Source organism: Orbicella franksi, chromosome 11 (genome assembly GCF_964199315.1).
Source record: "Orbicella franksi chromosome 11, jaOrbFran1.1, whole genome shotgun sequence".
Lineage (NCBI taxonomy): Eukaryota > Metazoa > Cnidaria > Anthozoa > Scleractinia > Merulinidae > Orbicella > Orbicella franksi.
The window spans coordinates 23,131,252-23,143,656 of NC_138155.1; the positions used below are offsets into that span (position 1 = coordinate 23,131,252).

Here is a 12,405-nt window from a genome sequence, read left to right on the forward strand (position 1 = left end):
TGGAATTGACAATGTAGTTCTCAAACCATTTAATCAGCCTTGGGTATTTCAAATGGCCAGGGTGGTTTTCCGCCCCGCCCAAAAAAAGCCTCGATTAGCTCAAACCCTTATTATATTGTTGCTATTTTGCAAGTGAGTAATGACACTCACATGTGTGCTTGGGTGGTCAACGTGTGAGCGCAAAGAGAAACCATTACTCGCACTCGATCATTTGGAGCATCTAACGGCCCCAAACTTAGTTTTTCTGCAGATGGTGTAACTTTTTTATTTTTAGAAGCTGATCTTTAATTGTCGGACGTCTCCTGGGGTCTCCTGCAGGGAGATTTTGGGGCCCCGATTCGACACACCCTACTAAAATGGAGTTGGGATGATGCGTTGTCATCCCAACGTCTGTTTACGAGATTAACATTTATTCTATTCCACGCGTTTGCACGAACTAAACTTAAAAAGGATGCCTTGACTACGAAGCTACGACAGTCCAAATGTCCATGCGTTGACTACGAATCTATACTTCAGTCCAAATGTCCAACGATATTCCAACGAAAGTGTCCGAAAGATACGGTCTCCACCTCCAAACAGAGGATTAGAATTTAACTTATTTGTGTGAACGAAAACTAATATATGAACTAATATGTGCGAAAAGTGTACGATGGGAAGTCTAATACAAAAGGATTACGTAATGCCCAAAAGTATTCAAACACTAAACAACGCAATTGTCTCGTGTTCAACGTCTTGGTAACCCAAATTGTTTCTCGAACGGGGAACGCTGGAGTACTTTAAATAAAGAGATACAAGAAAAGGTTGACACAAGAATATAGCCCATGCCGAGTAATAGGCTCTTGGTGGTTTTCTGTTTGTCTAGTGCTAGTATTTTAGTTTTTAGAGTAAAACTGTAGTTTTTAGAGATAGTTTTGTAATGCGCCTCGGGCAAATAATGGATGTGTGCGCTATATAAATGAACTATTATTATCATCATCATCATCATCATCATCATCATCATCATCATTATTATTATTATTATTATTTCAAAAGTACTCAATAAAGTTTGTTTTTCATCAAAATTTTAGTCTACGATAGTGGAATGTGTGAAGATTTGTAAATAGGTTTTCTGAAAAGTTTTTATTAAAATTCTTGTTTTATTATTTTTAATAAAGTTTGTTTTTATTATTTTTATTATCATCATCATCATCATCATTATTACTATTGTTATTATTACTATTATTATTATCATTACTGTTATTATACGGCGTAGTCGTTGATTTGATTAAGCCTAGTTTTTTCTAACTTTGTTAAAGTTTTAACATTAATTTTTTGTCGTCTTTTTCAGTCTACAGTCAAGAAAAAACTTTTTCCTGTATAAGTTTAGCGCTGAAATGTTATAGCCATGATCCCAGTAGTCGTTGTTGTTGTTTTCAGCGTTTATCGTGTGGAAGAAGCTGCTGGTCTACTCGTTTCAAAGCTGATTAGGGGCAAAGACAAAAACAAACAGTAACAACAACAACAACAACAACAACAACAATCGAAAACAGAAAAAGTAGATAATGAATGATAATCAACTTCATAGCGTAATTCAAGGTGTACAAACTGGGGTTGGTAAGGTTGAAAATGAATGGATGTTGTCTAAGTCGTTCTTAGTTTTTCGTCACTTTCACAGCAACCTCCTTATTCAAACTTCCTCAGTATTTCTTCTTCCACTTGTTTTTCCAAATCACTCCCCCCTCTAATCTCGATCAATTCAAGGCCCTAACTTCATTCTGTCATACTTTCGGTTCTCAACTTCACTCTTCTATCTCCTGTGGGCAAAACCGAAAGCGAGGGTGTCGAGTGAATGGGGACGTCTCAAAACTATCTTTCCTTCGGAGTTTTGCGGAGAAAACGCTGGTTATCGATATCACGGGAAGACCAACTAACAACTGGTTACTCGAATAAAAATAGAACGATTTGTATGAATCGACCGGAAGTCCAGAAAGACAAGAGGCGGTGGAGTGGGCCGGAATGAACCTCGTTCCGGAGTGAGGGAGGATGAAGGGTGATAGAATTAGCCCCCTATATAGGTGTTATTCTCAAGTTATTTTTAGACATGGTATCTAGTTCTTGCGTGGATAATGGGAACACGCGCGTTGCGTGGATGTTTTCGTGGAGGATACCAAGGCGTGTAAAACTGTTTGAGCGACGCAATGAACAGAACAGTCTTGAAAAAAACAATTGAAATTTAATAGTCAGAATTTGTAAATATTTCATTAAAACTTTACAATATATGAGGTGTAGTTAAAAATGGCTAAAGTTAAATACCATTTTCTCAAAATTACTTTTTGTTATCCGGGAAATAAAAGGACTGGTGCGTTCCGGCAAATCTTCGTCATTGTATGAAGGGTTTTTGATTTACAAATGTGCATTTCGATCAAATTAATTAGAAACGACGAAAGCATTTAGAAACTTATCACGTGACCTCAGGAAACGTACCCTCGTATTGCTTAGCAACACACACGTCAAACGTCTCAGCCTCTTCGTATCCCGGTATACTTCTTGACTGCTTTCAGACAAAATTTTCATTAAAAAAAGTAATTGAAAGCCTTATTTTAATGGCAAAATAATCTCCATATAAACATAATTCCATCAAATTCGAAGGTTTTAGATTTTAGATACATATGTACACAGAAACCTACTTTGATTGTTTCAAACATCAAAGGAGTGTACAGGATAAGAATTTTGATTATTAAATACTATTTTTAATAATTAAATAACGCCGGTGATTCAAGTTCGTTTCTGTGAACAAAATAGTCTAATTAAAGGGGTCAGTGTCACCTAATTTTAGCAGGACTCACAAAACAGTCCTAAATCATAAGAAATCTAACAATCGTTTGATTTTCTAGAAAATACTCAAATATTAACAAGAAAGTGAAGAAGACCAAAGATAGTCAGATTGGAAATGATTTCCCATGACAGGCTTAAGTTTTTTAAGTGTGGCTAAGTTCATAAATGTTTCGGTAGTATTTTGAAATTTCTCACCTTCACAGGCGTAATATGTGACCTCCATTTTCCGTATTTATCCTCCCGTATTTATTTTCCAGCGATAACGGAAAACCAAAAGAAAAAAATTCTTACTTTATTTAGTGATTTGTGCCGACTAGAGTTTGACTCAAAAGATTTCCGGCAAAAATAATAGAAAAAGAGAAAAGAGACCTCAGCAGTGAACCGCTGGACTTCTTACTGTCCGAAAAGAGGTTTTTAACTGGTTTTATTAGGCGTACGCATGCCTCAGAACGTGTACACGCTGCCCGTTATGTAGTGCTACGTACAGTCAAGTCTTTTGACGTCAGTTTTACGTCATACGTTACGTGAAAGAAAACCGAGTGGTTCTAAGCAGAGGTTCTTTTCCAATTCAATTTGTATCTGGCCCCTCAAGGACCGCATACATAGGGGACTCAAATCCCACATGTGGTCCCTCTAGGACGTCGTACATGGGAGCACAAGCGAAATCGTGACGAGGTCCCTCAGGGACATTATATAGGGGTGCTGAATACGATGGGTCCTGATCTGAAGTCCTGTTGGAAGCCTCCTTTGCCGACATCTCTTCGAGTTCATCTAGATCCGCATAGTCAGCACACTCTGGTGACTCGTATTATTATTAGCTAGCAACAAACCAAGTAATGTTTGATGGGAACAAAGTTGGAATACTACAATCGACCCCCTATTAAGAGGCCACCAGCGGGAAAATGGGAGGTGGCCACTTAATAGTGGTTGGCCAAGCTTAATAGAGGTTGATGTACCTTGAATATTTTTCACCATCGGGTCAATTACTTAGTGAACATGAAGTCACTTCAAGACAATCATGATAAACGTGTGTTTGATTGTTTTTATCACTCGTCACCTTCTATTTTGGACTCTTATCTGCCATTACCTCATCCAAAACAAAGTTCATTTATGCATATTTAATTTTGGGTGGCCATTCAATAAAGGTAAAGACAATAGAAAAACTCTCATCGGGATGACCAAAAGATGGCCATGGCCACTTCATAGAAGTGGCCTGTTAATTGGGGTTTTATTTACAGTATTTTACAGACAATAATAAAATTTCAGGACTTTGATAACTGGCTGCTTAATAAGGAGTGGCCGTTTAACAGGTAGCCACTTCATAGAGGTTCAACTGTACTTAACATTATATCGTACTACCGTACTAAAAGTACAGCTCTGCTTGTAAAACAACAGCATAAAACAAACTCATGAGCTAACAAGTATAAAGTCGAACAACATAAGAATCATGTTCCAGGCACAACAAAATAATTTAATTTTTTAAATAAATTTTGCTGAAAAAGAGAATCCATTACCATCAAAGTCATGGTCAGGATTTCTTGCTTGAAGTCCTCTGTAGAAAATATAATATGAACAGCAAGGTTATTTAAGAATACGTTCATGCTTAACATACATCTAATGCATCAAAGGTACCATGGACATAGGATCTTGGGGATCACAAGTTAAAGCTTAAAAATTGCTCAAAGCATAGCCATGAGCAACTCTAGCTTCTTGAGTGCTCTCCAGACTTCCCAAGTGTATCCATAACTTGAAATACATAAATTTTATAACATCAGGAAAGTCCACAATATTTCTTGCATTACAGTGTGAGTCATCTACAAATTTCTAACATGCGATGACTCATTGTCATTTAAAATGCTTCGTGGGATTAGAAAATCCACAAAGAGAAAAGTTGGGACCCCCACTATTGTCCTCTAAAATGGGCTACGACTCTAACAGGAGCTACATATAAACATGGGCACACTGGTGTTAATGGGCCTCAGAAATAGTCATCTTGTGCATAACAGTGGCACCTGATAACAATCAACTACAAAATTAAACTAACACAGTCAGATAAGGGACACTATTATACCTAACACTAAGTTCCTTCACTGAAAGCTGATATGAATTGTTGTCAGTTGCTATGGTATAACATAATTAATGGCATCACCTTGTTCGAAATATATATGTATATCGGTACACCACCACAAATGCACAAATAAGAGATACAATTCCACCAATCACAATCACTGCAATGATTCCAGCAGACTGTGAATCAATTGAAAATAAACTTACAATTAACAATTTGCCAACACCTGTTAACGTTATTCCCTAGATAAATAGCAACACTGTGAGAGTTAACCGTCACAATGCAATGACCCCAATCAGACTCAAACCAGGACATCGTAATCATGAGTCCAGCACAAAAGCTAACCATTAATGATAAATCTTATCACCTACATTAGCATTTAAATACTACTTAATACCAAGTACATAGTGGTTAATTGGTTAGTACATTGGGCTTAAGATCAATCATAAGACTTAAGGATTTCATCATCTTAGGAAAAACTCCCTGACACATTCTATTGTGGGCAACTGTTTCAACTTAGTAACCAGTTTTGGTTGATTAAGACACTATAAATAGCAGAGCTCCATGATGACAACAACAAAGTCGCACAACATGGCAGCCATGTTCCAGCTAATAGGTTGACCAAGACATGCAGCCTTGGTTTACAGCGCCCAGCACACATCTTTGATATTGGACATTCCATGTTATAGTAAATTGACAACTTTCAAAACAAGGTATCTGCTGACAAGTATCACAAGACCATATCATGAGCTCAAGTTTAGAGCTAATAAAGGTCACATGCCTTTTTTTAAGTTAACTACTGGCCAGGTATTGGACTGCCAAAGCCACAATAATGTATTGTAATCAGGAGTACTGCTTTAATTTGTAGGCTTTAGGTTAAATCTATATATTAGATACCATGTAACACGGTAAACTTCCGAAAGTAATGAGGGTTGTTACTTTTGAAATTAGGAGCCTTAGGGGTGCTTTACTTTCAGAGAGTCATTACTTTTGAGCGGTCACGTCATTTTGGGGGAGCAAAAAACATTATATAAAGTTGATAGGAGTTCGTATAGTGTGATCGTCCCGGTGAGTGTAGTTCTGAAAAGAACTGTTGTTGGTGTAATTCTGAAAGAACAACAGTCACCAACAACAGTTCTTTTCAGAACTACACTCACCCAGACGATCACACTATACGAACTACTGATACTCCCGGGTTCAAACCATTTACAAAGTTGATAGGACTGAGCTCATTTTAGGAAATACTGTATAAGATGTAAATTCATAAAAATAGTTCTCAAAACATGAGGTACAATTCTTTGTTCCAGTTTAAATCTATGTTGCTGCCACATGGGTGGGCTGTTCATGTCTAGACCATGTTGTCAGCAGTTGGCAGGAAAACAAGTCATCATTATCATTAGGCCTGACTCTCCTCTGGGAGAATAGGGCCATAATTTTGGGATTAGCTCTCAGTCAACAAGCTTCTTTGCAGATTTCATCCATGTCTGTAATTCTGCCATCGTCCCACATGGTAAAGTTGTCACCTGGAGTTTGGCAAGTCGTCATGCTTGATCTGGTATAGTTTGTCCTTAACAAGTCTCTGGTTTCCGTGATTAGATTTTTTTTTATGGTGTAGGGTGATTAGCCCTATGACCAACTCCAGTGGAGATGGTTGGTGTGTTATCGGGATTTCCCTTCCCCTAGGTAGTTGCCTTGTTAGGCTGACAGGTACTACCCCCGGGTTTTAGTTTGGAGTTTTCCATCTCCTAGATGGGTTGCTTCCCACAGCTAGAGAGCCCCATCTGCCTTTTCCTATCACCAGCCAATTCCTTGTTGAGTTGAGCTGGCTACCCTGATGTAGTTCAGCTGGTGAGTCGACACCGTTGCCCAGGGTGTGGCCGTTGCCTTGCCTGTAACTTCTGGGAGCCATACGTCAGAGCTGGGTGTTGCATGTGGACCAGCACAGTTCAGCCACCCTGGGTAGAGTGCGACGGCCCCCCTGCAGCTCTAGGTACTACTACACACAGGCAACCCATACAGCCCAGACACTGGTAACTGTTTGTACTTCCAATCAATAACTATATTTAACAAGGGAAACACTTTACAGTATACCTGCCAACTTTTTCTGAGTTATATGCATGAGATTTTTATCCTGGGAGTACCAGGTTTTTAGAAGATGACACAAACATATCTGAAGATTTCCAAAGACATCCAAAAACTTCCAAAGACGTCCGAAGTCTTCCAAAGACAAGTGACTTTAAAGGGTTTATTTTGACCAAATTTGAATACAATAGCCAAAGCGGAAACAGCCCTGACAATTCCCAGTCCCACTCTCTGGACATGTATCACTAAACACGACCTCGCTTCCGCTCCTTTCATTTTGAAGACGGAAGTATTGTCATTTACGCATAGTCTTTATTTCTTACATAGGTTTGAGTTTACTATTTTGGAAACTGTGCCAAGCAAAGCTGCAACCACTCACATTTTTCAATCAGCCTTGAGAATTTGGCCCGTAAGTGTGAGTCGGCATGAGATCGAAGTGTTCAATCTGCAGGCATTGAGACTCACGCCTAAGGCGTGACAGTTGGCAGGTATACTTTACAGTCCTGGACTGAGAAACCTGTGGCCCTCACCTAAATTACATGTACAACAATAAAAAGTTGCAATGAATAAAAAATATATATACATATATACATATATATATAATTACAATGATTTAAAAATTCCTAGCGATGAATAATTATGATAATTTAATTAACCTAACTATATCCATATGCATATATTCATGATGCACTGCTATGTTAGTCTGCTGAAACAATTTCTCAGTGCATTCCTTTAATACACTCCTGTTGAAAATGATACCATTGAACCTGGGAGGTGGGGTTCGGGGTGGGCTTGCTACTATCAGCGGGCTTGCTACTTTTGCGGGGTTGTTATGTGCGGGATTTATTAGCGGCCACAGGTTTTTGACGTGTACTTTCAGGGGGTCGCTCTTTCAAGCGGTCGTTACTTTCAGAAGTTTACAGTATAAAAGTAATCATTATATTGCTCCACCAATTTTTCTATAAGGATCAAGCACGTATTGCATAGCAATTTTATTTGAAAATAGGTGCAAAGCATTTGAATGAGAAATTCCAAGCAAATCAGCAATTTCAAACTAGTTTAATTCCAGTTGAAAAAGTTGATCCACTAAACCAACCACAACAACAAATAATTTTCAAAAACTCAGGTTCCTAAACACAACAGGACTCAACAGCTAGACCTTAAAGCAAAAGGCCTACTTTAGCCTCTGCAGTTTTACCAGTAACAAGCAACTAAAGCAGTTATAATCATTAATTACCAGTGGTGGGTCTGGCTCATCGCAACAGGTTGGTGGCGGTCTTTTTGTACTAGTTGCAGTACATGATGTACAGGTGATTGTTGGTGTGACTATGACAGCTGGGCTACTTGCAATTGGAGAAGTTACTAGGGTACTTGTTTTTGCAGGAGCTGTTATTGAAGGTGTTAATGTTGTTGAGTCAACAGACACACTGCAATTCAGTGGAACTAAAACAAAAAAAATAGGCTTGTTTATTAAGATATCCAAAAAGAGCAGAATAGGACTTTTAAATCCTTATGGTCATTAATATAACTCTTACCACAGGCTAGAGTCAGCTAAGTTGGCCAAATGAAATCCAAGCCTGAAGTCAAGCTTAAGTCATTTATCTGAATAATTTATATTAATTGTACAAATGAATATAATTTGCATCAGCCTTAAATTTTTTTTTTATTTAAGAGCTAACTGTTAATTTCATGCATCAGCATTATTTAAGCTAACCAGAGTGAGCTCATTAGTGCTGATTTAGGCAACCAGAGGGCCGTTTAGCCCAATACAACTCGACCTGTGTTGTCAGTTATCTCCATCTTGCCCACCAACTGCCTGACGTTTAAAAACTCAGAGGACCTGTAATATACGGCCGCCCAATGAGCAATGACTCAAACATTTGACTCACATGCAGAATGGATTTTGACTTAAAAAATATTTCTCAGTGATACTTACAATGTATTTTTCCCTTTGCTTTAAATAGTAAACAATATTCTTCCGTGTTTCCATTGTGTTTATTGATGCACTTCAATCCCAGCTTCATGACATAACCTTTGAACTTTGTCAGACTTGGGGATACATGAGTAACCTGCCAGTAGAAAATTAGATGCACTAGAACTTTCAGATAACTGCTGTATAAGAGAATAAATCTCTCTATCATGATAGATCATGAAAGTACAGTTCAACCCCTTTTAAACAGCAACCCTCGGGGAAATGGATAGTGGATTGTTAAAAGGGATTTTTATTTATTTATTTATTTATTTATTTATTTATTTATTTATTCCTCCAATTCCTAGCTAATACATAGATATGTAAATATAACGTAAAGAAAGTAAATAGTAACCGATAGTGCTTTGTAAGGAAGAAAAAAACGCATAAAACAGAAATTACATCACTTAAATTGAATTACACTGTATATCAGAAGGAGAGGAGAGGGGCACATCTAGATAAACTAATTTTCCACCATGATAAGTTTCCTAAAAGGGATTTGCTGCTTAATAGAAGCAAAAACAATAGAAAAGCTCGTACGGGGACTTAGATTACTGGCTGCCTAGTAGGGGTGGCTGTTTAATAGATGGTCACTTAATAGGGGTTGGACTTTAAATTAATTATAATATTATACAAAGTTGGCTCAGGTACCCATTTATATTATACATGTACATCCACCTGGGTGGAGAAAGGCACTGTAAGAGTAAAGTGTCTTGCCCAAGAACACAACGTAATGTCCCTGGCCAGGGTTCTTAACCTGGACCACTAACTTAAAGCATACCTTTACTTTTAGCATAGATGAGGCTTGTGGACCACTGTGCAGCGCTAACAGTGCTAACACATTTCCAGATAGATTGAAAAACTGCCACTCTCCCATGGTACTATTATAATAGGACATTAATGGCTCCAACTGGCAAGAGGATTGCATTTGCTCAGGTTTCTTGAAAAAGGTATATTCTGAATCCTTTTTTTCAGTGTCAATGACTTCTATAAGCTCATATTGCCAGTTCTGACATTTCTCCTTAACTACAACAGAATTAAGCAAAATTGGTTATAATTTACATGTTAATATTGAACTAGCATGTCAGTCCATATTGGAGAAATATTGGTTGAGTTCTTTTTTTTAATGCAGGGTTAGTTTATGGACCAAGCCTCAGGTTTGGTCCAATGCAAACTTAATAATAATAATTAAAATAATAATAACAATAATAATAATAATAATAATAACAATAATAATAATGACTGCCCTAGGCTCACAGATTGAACTCGGCACCATAAGTTAAAAGCGGCAAGACTTTAATTAATAATAATAATAATAATAATACGTAATAGTAATTGCAGCGAGTAGAGTACAAGTCAGGAAGTAATCGCGCAAGGTATTTCAAAATCAGACGAGTACAAAGCACAAGGACGATTTGAAATTACGAGCACGATTACTCTTTGAATTGCACGACATGAGGTCCAATTACTAATTAATTGTATCTATGACAAATTTTGGAATTAAAATGTCTTTTGAGAACTTCTTTTGAGCAAAAACGTGTGTAGCACATTTTATAAGTTTTGAAAACTGTAGGAAACAGTGCGAAGAAAGCCATTAAAGCATGCACAATCCTCCATAGGAAAAAAGATGGCGGCTGCACATTTTACCACAATACCATGCGAGCCTAATACAGCCTGTAAAGTACGAGGAAAGCCACATTTTTGCAGTATTTGCTCATGTGCTATTGACATTGTCTACGCTGGGTTTGAAGGTTCTAGAACGTTTTTGTACATTTTTAGGAGCGTTTTTTAAGTTTCCTTGAGCTAAGAATTATGGGTAAATGTACCAATCGCCATCTTTTTTCCTATGGCAGATTGATGTGCGAATCACATGGGTATCCAATCACAGGTGTCCAATTACAAAAAGTTCAAATTGGATACCTGTAATTGGACATCCACGTGATCGCATGCCGATTACGTGGCAAATAGGCGAGTGGAGAACATATCACGATCAAGAATTTTGTCATAGATACAATGTACGATTATAATAATAATAACCCTTTGACTATTAAATTTTCACCAAAAAAGGCCATTTTTAACTGTTAAATCAGTTTTTTGGCCGCAATGATGCTAAATGGACCTGAGTTTTGCTAAGAAAGCTATTTTTCACCAAAAAGATAGATTTCCTGAAGAAAAAGGTACAAAAATGTGCAATATTTCAATCTGGTGCCTGTGCATAATCCAAAATTTGACCTTTTTTTTTGGCGATTACCTGTTCCAAATTTTTCTTCTTGCCCACTTCCTTTCCTTTTTCTTGGCCCTGCTTTTGCTAGCTTTTGCATGTATTCTTTCCGGCTGCCGTAAAAAGTTGGGTATTAATTATGGGCAAAGCCTAGAAATGGGACCTTGATCAATTATAGGTATAATGGGCCATTTTACCACCATTTTTGCACCAAAACTGATAACGTTTTTCAATTTGCTACATCAGAATGCTGTCAATATCTGAAACCGACCGTTGTGCAGATAGATCTATCCTAGCTCTACCATCTGCTTATCAAGAATATATGGTGACATTTAAACTGATGACATCACAAGTGGTTATACATTAAGAGCACAACCACTCAGGACATGTATATATCCTTGGGATAAAAAAAAGGGATGATAATAATAATTTTTAATATTAATAATAATAATAATAATAATAATAATAATAATGATAATGATAATGATAATGATAATGATAATGATAATGATAATGATAATGATAATGATAATAATAATAATAAACATCATTTGCCGAGATTTGAATTTCATAATAATAAAAATAATGGTTTAATATCAGCATATCCACTAAGGTGGCTCACCATCTGATATTAACTACCTTAAAACTTGCCAAACAAGAAGAACATTTAATAGACCAATATTCTCCAAAACAGATTAACCAAGCTACATGTAAATTAATAAAGTCTGGCTCTTTCTGATATGAGCGATCCTTTCTGGGTAAATGCCCATGGATGCAAAAGCTGTTGCCATTTATTTACATTTCTCACATCACTTTAACTCATATCACATCACTTTAACTGAAATTGACCTCCAAACATAAACAATAAAAGATTCTGTTCATTTTGTCTAATGAATTAAAAAAGCAGTTCCCCAAAATTAATATATTCACGATCGTGAGCAGTCCACCATAGAAGTCAATATTTTTAAAATTTGGACCCCTCAGGGAACCAACGTGAATTCTCCTTTCCATCACAGACCAGTTCAGTCATATAATTCATGGAGTACTGCTAAATGATTAGACACCAATGAGAGTTAATCCGTAGTGTGAAGTGACTACAAACAGACTGGAATTTAGGATAAAGCTCTGACAAGTAACAAGGCATTGAAAAATACTAAAATACCAACAGTAAAGATGTTACGTGTATGATCTTGAAAATTCGGAACGGGGATATACAAACCCGACTCCCCTCCCCAGACAGCAACTTATCAT

The 12,405-nt window shown here is 37.1% G+C and overlaps 1 protein-coding gene across 2 annotated transcripts in view; it reads right to left on the reverse strand.

The window, feature by feature from the left end:
• The window catches only part of LOC145460475 (uncharacterized), a 34,803-nt gene that overhangs the window by 21,484 nt on the left and 914 nt on the right, over nt 1–12,405 (reverse strand). For both annotated transcript variants that reach the window (XM_081445310.1, XM_081445309.1), the window contains exons 2-6: nt 9,715–9,959; nt 8,901–9,033; nt 8,202–8,407; nt 4,964–5,061; nt 4,329–4,366 (exon numbers count right to left, since the gene is read on the reverse strand). In XM_081445310.1, coding sequence (XP_081301436.1) covers nt 4,329–4,366; nt 4,964–5,061; nt 8,202–8,407; nt 8,901–9,033; nt 9,715–9,959 — 720 coding nt within the window. The remainder of the gene's footprint in view (nt 1–4,328; nt 4,367–4,963; nt 5,062–8,201; nt 8,408–8,900; nt 9,034–9,714; nt 9,960–12,405) is intronic.